At 44.6% G+C, this 11,489-nt stretch overlaps 1 protein-coding gene across 3 annotated transcripts; it reads left to right on the top strand.

Moving 5' to 3' along the window:
• Positions 1-654: 654 nt before the first annotated feature.
• On the top strand, positions 655-11,280 carry LOC133494000 (solute carrier organic anion transporter family member 1C1-like). Of its 3 annotated transcripts, none has more exons than XM_061808018.1 (14): positions 655-819; positions 940-1,322; positions 3,612-3,753; positions 3,833-3,965; positions 4,042-4,166; positions 4,252-4,398; positions 5,505-5,603; positions 5,767-6,015; positions 6,306-6,470; positions 8,587-8,782; positions 8,902-9,067; positions 9,142-9,391; positions 10,864-10,981; positions 11,055-11,280. In XM_061808018.1, exons 2-14 carry the CDS (start codon positions 1,200-1,202, stop codon positions 11,263-11,265), a joined length of 2,124 nt encoding a protein of 707 aa, XP_061664002.1. In that variant the 5' UTR covers positions 655-819; positions 940-1,199; the 3' UTR covers positions 11,266-11,280. The 3 variants fall into 3 exon arrangements, with proteins under 3 accessions (XP_061664002.1, XP_061664003.1, XP_061664001.1); XM_061808019.1 differs by having other exon boundaries at positions 655-1,065; positions 1,228-1,322; XM_061808017.1 differs by having other exon boundaries at positions 655-1,322.
• Positions 11,281-11,489: the final 209 nt, after the last annotated feature.

Raw genomic sequence — 11,489 nt, 5'->3', positions numbered from 1 at the left:
CTGTCCCCCAAGATCTCAATCGTGGGGGACTTCGATTTGCGTCTTTCTTACGCTGTGTCACCATCCCCGGATGTTGAAAAGCAATCACTAGGAAGTACAAATATCTGCTTTCCGTGCTGTAGGTGTGACAGAAGAATTTAAGGTGGAGGTGGGACTGCATCCGGAATCCGCTCTGAGCCCCTTCCTGTTTGCTGTAGTAATGCTGCCAGCCAAAAGAGCGAGAGGGAGACAAAAGAAAAGGTCGATGGAGGTTGTGAGGGAGGACATGAGGACAGTGGGTGTTAGAGAGGAAGATGCAAGAGATAGGCTTAGATGGAAAAAGATGACACGCTGTGGCGACCCCTAACGGGACAAGCTGAAAGGAAAATAAGAAGATATCTGCTTTCAAGTCATCAGAAAAATTTAAATCGAGTTCCATTGTGCCAATTCATTAAAATAATCTCGTCAATCAGCACTGTTCAGGACTGAATGTAAGGTACAAACACTCAATGTAAGCAAGATTAAATCACGGGGGATATCCGATAAGAGAGAGTCATTGTTCGCGACTATCAATTGCGCAGGAAGACTTTAACAAGGCGCAGGGTGGAAACATCCTGCCTCACAAAAGCCGCACTTCTCCAGGAGAGGAAAACGTTTGGGTTTGAAAAGCAGCAAACCAAAAGCCACACGTCGGGCTTGTAAATAAGCCCGGCTCCGCTGTTTGTTGTGCTCTGCGCTCGCGAGTCATGTTCACAGCGTGGGGGTGGGGGATGGACACGCAACCGCGGATGCCCCGGCCAGTTGTTTGCTCGCAGTCTTCCTGGGCTGGACCTTAACCAGGTAGAGCCGTCACGTTTTTTTTGTTTTTCTCATCCGTGTGTGTGTGTTAAAAAGCGTGCAAGAGGAGTCTTTTATCAGCACCATCAACAAGCGCACGAACGGTTAGGTTACTGATTACAGGTGATGCTGTAGTTTGTTTGCGATAAGGCTTGCTTTGCAGCGCAAAGTCCTGCAAGGTACAACAAGTCTGCAGACTACTTTGTTCACATCTCTTCCATCCACCTTAAGACCACCGCTGCTTCTCAGGTAAAGACTTTCTCTTTGGCTTTCTTCGCCGAATGAATCAAGACCGCGCAGTTAAAACGGACGCCGGCGGGAAACAGGACTTACGAGGATTTCCCGGGATTTGTGATTGAGTTTACTCATGTTTATTGCGTGACATGATTTTTTTTTTTTTTTTTTATTTAGTCAAAGAAAAATTCTCACATTGGTCAGCAAGCCACGACAGCATCATGAGTGTAGAGTCCGCGGAGCCGCGTGATGCCTGCTGCTCCAAGCTCAAGGTCAGTGCAAACAAAAAATTGCCCAAATAACTTCAATAAATTAAAAAAAAATCCACCATTGTGATGCAATGACGAAAATAAAAGCTGATTTTTTGGCTCTAAAATTATGCAATGGGTGCTATTTGCTGATCAGGATAATAACTTCTGACATACTCGAAGGGTTATCAGTCGCTGCCTCTTTCGATTGCCTTGTGTAATGTCAATATACGTAGCAATGTTTAAACGGTTATATAAACTGTTTTTTGTAACATACTAGTATATTTTGAAGCGCTGCACGTGATGTCAAATTCCAGTTTTAAACATTCCCTTGAAAAACAAATAAAAACAAATAATACGTAAATTCACGTTTTGTGTTTTGCATAAGCTTATTTGAGTTTATTTTTATTTTGCATAGAATAGAGTTAATCACGGCTCGGTTGATATATTTATCAGCATTAAAATTTCAATAACCAATAATTATAAAAATATGTCGTGAAAAGAATACCTTTTTTTTTGGTCCTGGATGTGAATTAAAGTCACAACATTTGCCTGTTTTATCTTTGTTTGGATGTCATTATCTTTTGTCTTATGTTGTAACTCATCAAAAAAAAAAAGATGCAGATTTTTTTTGGAAGAAAAAAAATGCAGATTTTTTTTTGATGATTTTTGCTGATTTTGCTGACAAAAGGGCGAATACCGACCAATCAAATCAGCGGTACGATTAATCGATCGGGACCCGGTGTTGAAATTGTTCTGTGAGGACTTAGCGTGCTCTTGTTCCACCCAAAACTCCGTTGGTAAAGTACTCGAGTATTTCGTGGGTTACGTTTAACCGACAAAAACACACTTTGAATTTATGACAATGTATAGTAGTTTTCTAGCAAAATTGTATATTCCCCTTGTATATTCCATCCATTATTTACTGCTCTTCCGGGTCGGGTCGCGGGGAAAGTAGCTTCAGCTGGGATACTTAGACTTCCCTTTCCCCAGCCATTTCTTCCAGCTCGTTCCCAAGCCAGCCGAGAGAAATAGTCTCTCCAGCGCGTCCTGTCTAGTCCTCAGGGTCTCTTTCTGGTGAGATAACCTCGGCTGCGAATCCCCCCAGTGAGAGCTGGCGATCACGGCTTGATGAAGCCAAGAGAACCACATTGTACGCAAAGAGCAGAGATGCAATGCTGAGGCCACCAAATCAGACACCCACTACGCCAGAAGTGTCAAACACATTTTTCTCGCAGGCCACGTTGTCATTCCGGTTTCCCTCAGAGGGCCAGTACGACTGTGAAACAATAAAAGTAGTATGTAAAGCGTCGCGGGGAGTGCTGGAGCCTATCCCAGCTGTCAACGGACAGGAGGCGGGGTACACCCTGAACTGGTTGCCAGCCAATCGTAGGGCACATCGAGACAAACAGCCGCACTCACAATCACACCTCAGGGCATTTTATAGTGTCCAATTTATGTTGCATATTTTTGGAATGTGGGAGGAAACCTGAGTGCCTGGAGAAAACCCACGCAAGCACGGAGAACATGCAAACTCCACACAGACGGGGCCGGGATTGAACTCGGGACCTCAGAATTGTGAGGCAAACGCTTTACCAGCTTCTCATCATATAGAAATTAATCAATTTATGAACTAGTTTTGGAATCAGAAATCAAGGGTAGTGTGTTTTTCAACTGTTCATGTTCGGGAACAAAAATGCTTGTAATACCTCAACTTTATCATTTATGATATAGAATAATTTGAAATAATTTTGGTCCAGATTTTTACAAGAATCATGGAAATTGACTCTAGATTTGGCTTCGCGGGCCACATAAAATCATGTGGCGGGCCGGATCCGGCCCCCGGCCCTTGAGTTTGACACCTGCGCTCTCCACCTCGGCTGCGCCTAGAAATTCTCTCCATAAAAGTTATGAACAAAATCAGCAACAAAGGGCAGCTTTGGCGGAGTCCAACTCTCACCGGAAATGCGTCCGACTTATTGCCGGCAATGTGGACCAAATCCTGACGGCGGTCGTACGGGGACCGAACAGCTCGTATCAGGGGGTTCGGTACCCCATAGTCCCAAGAATATTCTTTTAAGGAATTGATTGAAACGAATGGAATTCCCTTTAAATGTACTGTTGTCCATTGGGCCTCCTCCTATTTTTCTTCACGAAGAGTAAAAAAAAGGTTTCAAAAAACAGAACCATGCACCTGAAAAGGTTCTCGGACTTTAGGCGCCCCCTGAAATTTCACCTAGAAGCTGAATATGCCTAACATTTTGGGAGTAGTGTGTTCAGTACAAGTGTGTTTTTATTTTTATTTTTTTCCAGCTTTTTATAGCCTCTCTGGCATTCGCCTACTTCGCCAAAGCCTTCGGCGGCGCGTACATAAAGAGCTCCATCACCCAGATCGAAAGGCGCTTCGACATCCCCAGCTCCCTTATCGGGGCCATCGACGGTAGCTTCGAAATCGGTTTGTGCGGCCATTTCCTTCCCAAAAACAAACCGAAACACGATTTCCGTAATACGAATAACGCGTCTTGCTTTTACAGGCAACCTTTTGGTCATCGCCTTCGTGAGCTACTTTGGCGCCAAGCTCCATCGCCCCAGACTGATTGCGATTGGCTGCTTGATCATGTCTGCTGGTTCCTTCCTCATTAGTCTACCTCACTTTCTCCAGGGCCCGTCAGTATACACTTAGCAACATTTTGGGCTTTAATCATAATAATAATAATGAATATTTTTTTCTTTATTCTTTTAGGTATAAATACGAGACCAGCGTGGCTCACAACGTCCAGGCCAATAACACGGAAAGCGTCCTTCCATGTTCGGCCAACCACAGTTTGACGGATTTGGATTACGCGCCGGATTTAGCAGCACGAGCTGGTACGCAGCAACGACACCCCCCCCCCCCCACACACATTAAAAAGACAGTCACTTATGTCACCAAATCATGTTTGACCTACCTTAGATTGCGAGAAGGCCGTCGGTTCGTCCATGTGGATTTACGTGTTCCTTGGAAACATGCTGCGTGGGATTGGAGAAACCCCCGTCATGCCCCTGGGGGTGTCCTACCTGGATGACTTTTCCAGAGAAGAGAACACGCCTTTCTATTTGGGTTTGTTATAAATCCATCTTATTCATCATGTTTTAGTGCACTTGTGTTTTATTTTTGTCTTCAGAGGAACATACAACCAATGACAGCGAGTTTTATCGGAATATTGGTTTTAAAAGTTTGTTTTAGTCTTCAAACAACATAAAAAAAAAAAAAACGATGACAGGGGGGGGGGATAGCTTAACATTGAGCTAAAACGTCACCGAAGCAACTTAACGTCACAATAAATTGGTACAAAATTCTGATAAATGTCGTCTCGCAGTATCACGAACTCTTACCTTGTGGCTCGTCTTGTTGAGGGGCAAAGGAATGAACGTTTTGTCGTTTTGGGTTTCATTTCTGACTCTTTATTCCTCTGCATGTTTACTTTTCTTGTCGAAATTCGCCGGTGTCGGGTGAAGTTACTTTCACTGTCAAAATGCCGAGTTCCGGAGCGTTCCCTCCAAAATAAGAGAGAAAACGGAAAAACGAATTCGACACTTGCACATATAGTATAAACGACTTGACCTTATAAAATGGTCGCAAATAGCTTTTTCTTCAAACAATGCTATATTTAACTTTGACCAGAAACATGAATTAATGCCAATCAAGTCAATTGAGTTAGTTTTAAGGACCTTGCCTTTTAGTTCTTGTCATTTCATTTTATTTTTTCTTAATTACTAACCAGTACCTCCTACTGACTTATTACTTTCATTTAATAGAGTAATAATTTTCTTATTGAAAACACATTAAAAACATTTTGGATGGGTTTTTGGGAAGCTTGATGGGGAAATATTATTTGAGATTTTAGTGTTTAAAGTCAGTCGTCAGAAGAATTTAAGGTGGAGGTGGGAATGCATCAGGGTTCTGCGCTGAGCCCCTTCCCGTTTGCGGTAGTAACGGATAGGCTGATAGACGAGGTTAGACTGGATTCCCCTTGGACCATGATGTTCTCAGATGACACGCCGTGGCGACCCCTAACGGGACAAGCCGAAAGAAAAAAAAGAATTTAACTGATACATCAAGTCGCCACTATACATCAAAATAAGTGATTTGTAGTTCCAATAGCGATACAAAATCTGTTCTGGTTACTTAATAATGTTTTATGTTTGCTTTCCTGGTTATTCCAGCCTGCATCCATACGGTGGGAATCCTGGGCCCCATGTTCGGGTTCATGATGGGATCCTTCCTCGCCAAGATCTACGTGGACATTGGATCCGTGAACTTAGGTGCGCGTTGACACGTGAACTTCACTTGTCTGCGAAGTGACTCCTTGTTATCGTCTCCTGGGTGCAGAATTCAGCCCCAGACATTGCCCCAGCCTCAATAAAGAGGGTCAAAATGAGTTAACCTTTCTTAACGTCGCCTTCTCGACCCACATCCCGTTCCCAGACAGCGTGACCATCAACTACAAGGACTCCCGCTGGGTCGGGGCCTGGTGGCTGGGCAACATCGCAACGGGCACGGTTATCTTGCTCTCCAGCATCCCCTTCTGGTTCCTGCCCAAGTCTCTACCAAAGCAGGGGAAGGAGAAGTGCCAGAGTCAAGGCCTGGAGCTCTCCACAGATGCCGAGCAGGATCATTTCCTCCAGTACGAGGATCACGAAGAGAAAGAAGTTACATTCCAGGAAATGGCTAAAGGTATCACGCTGACTTACAAAGACGTAGGCCACCAACAATGAACGTGACATATTTGGCCGATTGGTATCTTCAATAATTAACTCGTAGAATCCATGGACTAAAATAAGTAACTAGCCACCATGCAACCCCGGAAAAAGTTGAATGACCTGCTAACCTCAAATAGAGTCCACTCATGGACACTTAGATAACTCACAAATGGATCAAAACAGTCTGAGGGAGACAATTGGCAAATATGGGGTTGCTTAATGTATTGTATAATCTTTTTCCGACAAGCTAATTTTTGTTTTCAGATTTCATTCCGTCACTGAAGAGACTCTTCAAGAACAGCATCTACTCCCTGTTGATGCTCACCTACCTGGTGGCTGTCAACGGCTTCATCGGCTTGATCACCTTCAAGCCAAAGTACTTGGAGCAGGTCTATGGCCAATCGGCCTCCAAGGCCATTTTCCTCATAGGTACAACATAAAACGTAGACAGGATGCTACTGTACCTAGTGGGAACAATGATGTTATTGCAGGGAAGTGTGATTGTGTGTCTCCGTTAAAGCTATTGTTCTGAAAATGTTTATGATATTTGCATGGGTCGGTTTTATGGTGCTGACGGAGTCGAGTCGACGGGCATTAAGCTAATGATACCGAGGTCGTATTAGCACCTGCATCTAGCATGCATCATAATTTATATACATGTTTAAAGCTAAAAAAAAGAAAAGCTGTATTCATAGATGGATATTTTATGCAGTATCCTTTTGCCTGTTACCTCAGGGGTCAATTGACCCCTCCGTACAGGGCACTTAACCACGCCCCCTGAAGTGACGTCACGCCACGTGCGCTGACGTAAGACAAACAGTAAAAATGGCAAATACAATATAACACATTCTGAACTGAGACAGACTCCATGCTTTTGATTTCATTCAAATCAACGATATATTATAGATTCTAAATACAATACATTCTTAACTGAGAGAGACGCCATGCTTATGATTTCATTCAATCATTCACACGTAGCAGTGTTATGCGAGCGATGAACGTCTCATTCATTTATACAAGACGTGGATTAAAAATCAAATTTAGGGCATATCTTCGTGCAAACACAGTCTGGTTAAGCTTCTGGCCGCAAGCCAGCAAGAAATCAATACGTTTGTGCAGTCCGATCATCGCTAAATATCGCTCAACAAAGAATAAGTGTGTCAAACAATCACACGTAGCAGTGTTATGCTAGCGATGAACATCTCATTCATTTATACGAGACATGGATTAAAAATCAAATTTAGGGCATATCTTCGTGCAAACACAGTCTGGTTAAGATTCTGGCCGCGAGCCAGCAAGAAATCAATACGTTTGTACAGTCCGATCATCGCTAAATATCGCTCAACAAAGAATAAGTGTGTCAATCGTTCACACATAGCAGTGTTATGCTAGCGGAGAATGTCTCATTCATTTATACGAGACGTGGATTAAAAATCAAATTTAGGGCATATCTTCGTGCAAACAGTCTGGTTAAGCTTCGGTCGCGAGCCAGCAAGAAATCAATACGTTTGTGCAGTCCGATCATCGCTAAATATTGCTCAACAAAGAATAAGTGTGTCAATCGTTCACACGTAGCAGTGTTATGCTAGCGAAGAACTTCGAATTCATTTATACGAGACATGTATTGAAAATCAAATATAGGGCATATCTTCGTGCAAACATATCTGTTCCGGTTGATATTAGATGGATTTAGTTGATGATGCGGTCTTCCACAAAGTTTGATCCATCGAAGGCATTTTGCGTACTGGGTCTTCGGTTTTGGAAAGGGTACGAATCGAACTCCACCAACTAGCCTTTCAGGATACCTGTCGTCACTATTACAAAGTCCGTGACTACACCTCTTAACCATATTTTTTGTTAAATAACCCAAATACGCGATAAAACGCTAACTAAACCTATACTGGAACATTCAATATTGTCAGAGAAAATGGCAGGAGCAAAAACGGGCTTTGGTCTATGCAGATCTCTGGCCTCTGATTGGTCAGTGACGCGGATTGCGCAATATCCACGGAGGGGACAATTCGTGAACCAGTGCTTTTTAAGCTTCATATAACTCTCATTTTAATTATTTTCAAGACTCCCTTGTTTCTGTCAAACTTGTCCTTCATGTGTGTGATATGAAATGTTGTTCTCCATAGCTAAAGCCCCTTAACTTGATATTGTTTTTCCTCTGAGCGCTACCACCATTGAGGGAGGCTCTGAGGACAAACAAACCAGCTTGACGATAAATATACCTCGCAAATCCTTATCAATTGTCAACTTGTCACCAAATTGCCGCAGAAAAGATGGCGACTTGTTTAAGAATAGCCATGTTTTTATCTGTTCTGGACAACTGCAATGTAGGTTACGGACATGCCTCCGTTACGACCCTTAAATCCTTATTCCCCGTTTACCATGTGGTACTCTGGTTCATTTGTGGCGCGAGCTACACAACTTACTGCTCTTTCTATGAGTTGATATAGATACATCTCGTGGCCCATGAGTTTCAATCAAAGTGATTGTATCGAATTGAATGCACAGCAGCTAACTTTAGTCATCTCTGCAGGTATCCTCAATCTGCCAGCTGTGGCGTTAGGCATCATCGCCGGAGGTTTCGTCCTGAAGCGTTTCAAGCTGGGCGTGGTTGGGGCGGCCAGGGTGTCCATCACGGCGTCATTCGGGTCCTTTTGCCTGCTGCTCGTGCAGGTCTTCCTTCACTGCGATAACGCGCAGGTGGCTGGCCTCACCGTCACGTATCACGGGTGAGCGTCGGACTGCGGAAGGTCTCAGATGTGACATTTTAGCCAATGTTTCCCAATAGGTGCTCGCAAATGTAAACCTGTAAACTGCACCATAAAATCAACGCTCTCTGTTCCACCAGAATCCCTGACGTGTCCTATGAGCTGCAGACATTGTTGTCACCATGCAACGCCGCCTGTTCCTGCTCAGTGAAGCAGTGGGACCCGGTGTGCGCCTACAACGGGATGACGTACGTTTCTCCCTGTCTGGCTGGGTGTCAGACCGCCACGGGTAGTGGAAAGGAGATGGTAGGAGAGTAGAAGATGTGTTACCGTGACATTACCCAACATCAATTGACGCTTTGTTTCCACTGCCTCTGCAGGTGTTCCATAACTGTTCTTGCATTCCCGAAATGATCAGTCCAAGCCAAAATACTTCAGCTGTCCTGGGGCAGTGTTCCAGGAGAAGCAACTGTGACCGGATCTTCAAAATCTACATGGTTATCTCTGTGGTGGGCTCCTTCATATCGGCGTGTGGAGGCACCCCTGGTTCCATCGTGCTGCTCAGATCCATACAGAAAGACTTGAAGGCTCTGGCTTTAGGAATGCAGACGCTAATCGTAAGAACTCTGGGTAAGTCATCGGCAAACGCGGCAAAAGAACTCCCAACGCAGATACTTATACATTCCGTGTGACGTCCGCAAACAATGAGGCGCTCTAAAGCGGCCACGCTAAGCGCACCATCCGAATTTCGTTGCTAGCGTACTGCACACTTCTGCCGTATAGCCGATAATGCAAAGGCTCGATAGTTCTTACATCGTGGGGAATGCATACACTTAAATAAATAAATCAAATCTGTGTATATGCAAATTTGCGAATAAGAAAGTGTCTTGGAAAAATCTACTTAAAGCTCCACTGTCATGTCGACAAAAATTCTAAAATAGAAAAAAATACACATAACGTTATTCACTTCAATGTCTGTATGAAAAAATATGAGCGGAGAGCTCGTCATCCATGCGCCAAGTTGTGGAAGGCTCATTCGACATCCAAGTGGTCGCCATATTGCCTGTAAATGTCATCAGCAGATGTTACACCAGGACATTCGCCATTGAAAACACGTAGTGGCAACTTGCTATGGGACAAGGAAGCTATTTTCGAAGAAGAGAACATCTCACAATCGAGTGAAATGACCTGGGCAATATTACTCTATCATTTCGAGTCATATCTTGATGATACGCGGATCACTTCTAACTAGCAACAGGCTCCCCGACAGTATGTTGCGTACTCAGGAGGACCCATGCCGGGGAAGGGGAGAAAGCTCCTTTCTCCTCCCGCATGCGGCCAAACCACCTCCGCGTCGGGGGCAATGCGGAAGCCGTCGCCAGCGAACAAGCCATCGCTGGCGGGCGAGCCATGGTTAGCGATCCGACGTGCAAAGTGGGCTGACCAGACACCGGTGGCGGGTGGGGGGAGAACCCGGCCAAACCACCTCGCCGCCCGATTCACCTCCGCATCGGGGCTAATTCCAGGCCGGCTTGCGGTAATCTGCAAAGCTGTGCGACGCGCACAGATTTAGCACGCACATCTTTTGTTCTGTTACCCAACTATTGTTTTTTTTAGTAGCTCTATACACACCTACCTGTCATTTGGAACCCACAAACCTGTTGTCCTTTGCACCTGCACAATCCATATTTCACGACGAACCGGGTCTTTTTGAAAAGTATGAAGAGTAAATCCATCCTCCCGAGTGTTCGAACAATATCCACCAATACATTTTGGCTAAAAGGAAGGAACAAGGAGCTACCTTCCAGCAGGTAAAACTAGTATAAACAGACGAGACGGGTTGAGTGCGCTACTGCCCTGTATGTCACTTCCTGCTTCTTCTCAAAAACAAATCCCTCAACAGGATTTTCATGGCGGGAGTCACAAAAAGCTGTATATGTCAAAATCACGTTTTGTTGTGAAAAAACGGATGGGTCCATGTTGGCTGCCTTTTTTTTTTTTGCATTCATAACATACTAAAAATCATGCATTTCATGACAGTGGACCTTTAAATATGACAAGAATATCATACACTACATACTATTTTTTTTTTTTTTTTACAGGTGGGATACCTCCTCCTATATATTTCGGAGCTCTTATTGACCGGACCTGTTTAAAATGGGGTACCAAGCAGTGCGGCGGCCGCGGCGCGTGCAGACTTTATGACGCCGACGCGTTCAGGTACCACGGCACCGTTGCCGCAAAACCGAAGCGAATGTGGCATCTTGCAACCAGCTGTCCAAATGCATTCCAGGTGGACCTTCATGGGGTTGATCGCTGGATTCTACTTCCTGTCGAACACAATGTGGGGATGCCTGTACTGCAAAATTGTCCGGAAGCAGAAGAAACTCGCACTGCGGGCCCAAGCCAAAGAAAACGGACTCAAGGGGGACGGCGTGAACGGACACGCTAACGTCAATATAGCGCCAAACAAAGAGGACACGAACAATGAGAGCACCATTTAAATGATGTAGTCATGGTACAGCTTTTTTTTTTTTTTTTTGGTGGTGGGGGGGGGGTAAGGGGGCGGGGGGGACTCATATTCTTGAAAATCTCCCCTGCTTCCTATTTTAGTGCTTAGGCAGTAGCAGTATGACTTTGGCGCCATCAAGTGGCATCCTGGTGCCAAGACAAAAACATTTTAGACAAGGGTCGTCCTCGACTGCCATCTTGTGGAGACTACGGTGAA

The sequence above is a fragment of the Syngnathoides biaculeatus genome, chromosome 20 (assembly GCF_019802595.1).
Source record: "Syngnathoides biaculeatus isolate LvHL_M chromosome 20, ASM1980259v1, whole genome shotgun sequence".
NCBI lineage: Eukaryota > Metazoa > Chordata > Actinopteri > Syngnathiformes > Syngnathidae > Syngnathoides > Syngnathoides biaculeatus.
This window is presented reverse-complemented; position numbering and strand designations above follow the sequence as displayed.

Coding starts and splice junctions, on each gene's coding strand:
- LOC133494000 (XM_061808018.1), top strand. CDS start 1,200: ATGATTTTTTTTTTTTTTTTTTATTTAGTCAAAGAAAAATTCTCACAT. Junction 3,754..3,832: donor CGACGGTAGCTTCGAAATCG/GTTTGTGCGGCC, acceptor TTGCTTTTACAG/GCAACCTTTTGGTCATCGCC. Junction 3,966..4,041: donor CCTCACTTTCTCCAGGGCCC/GTCAGTATACAC, acceptor TTATTCTTTTAG/GTATAAATACGAGACCAGCG.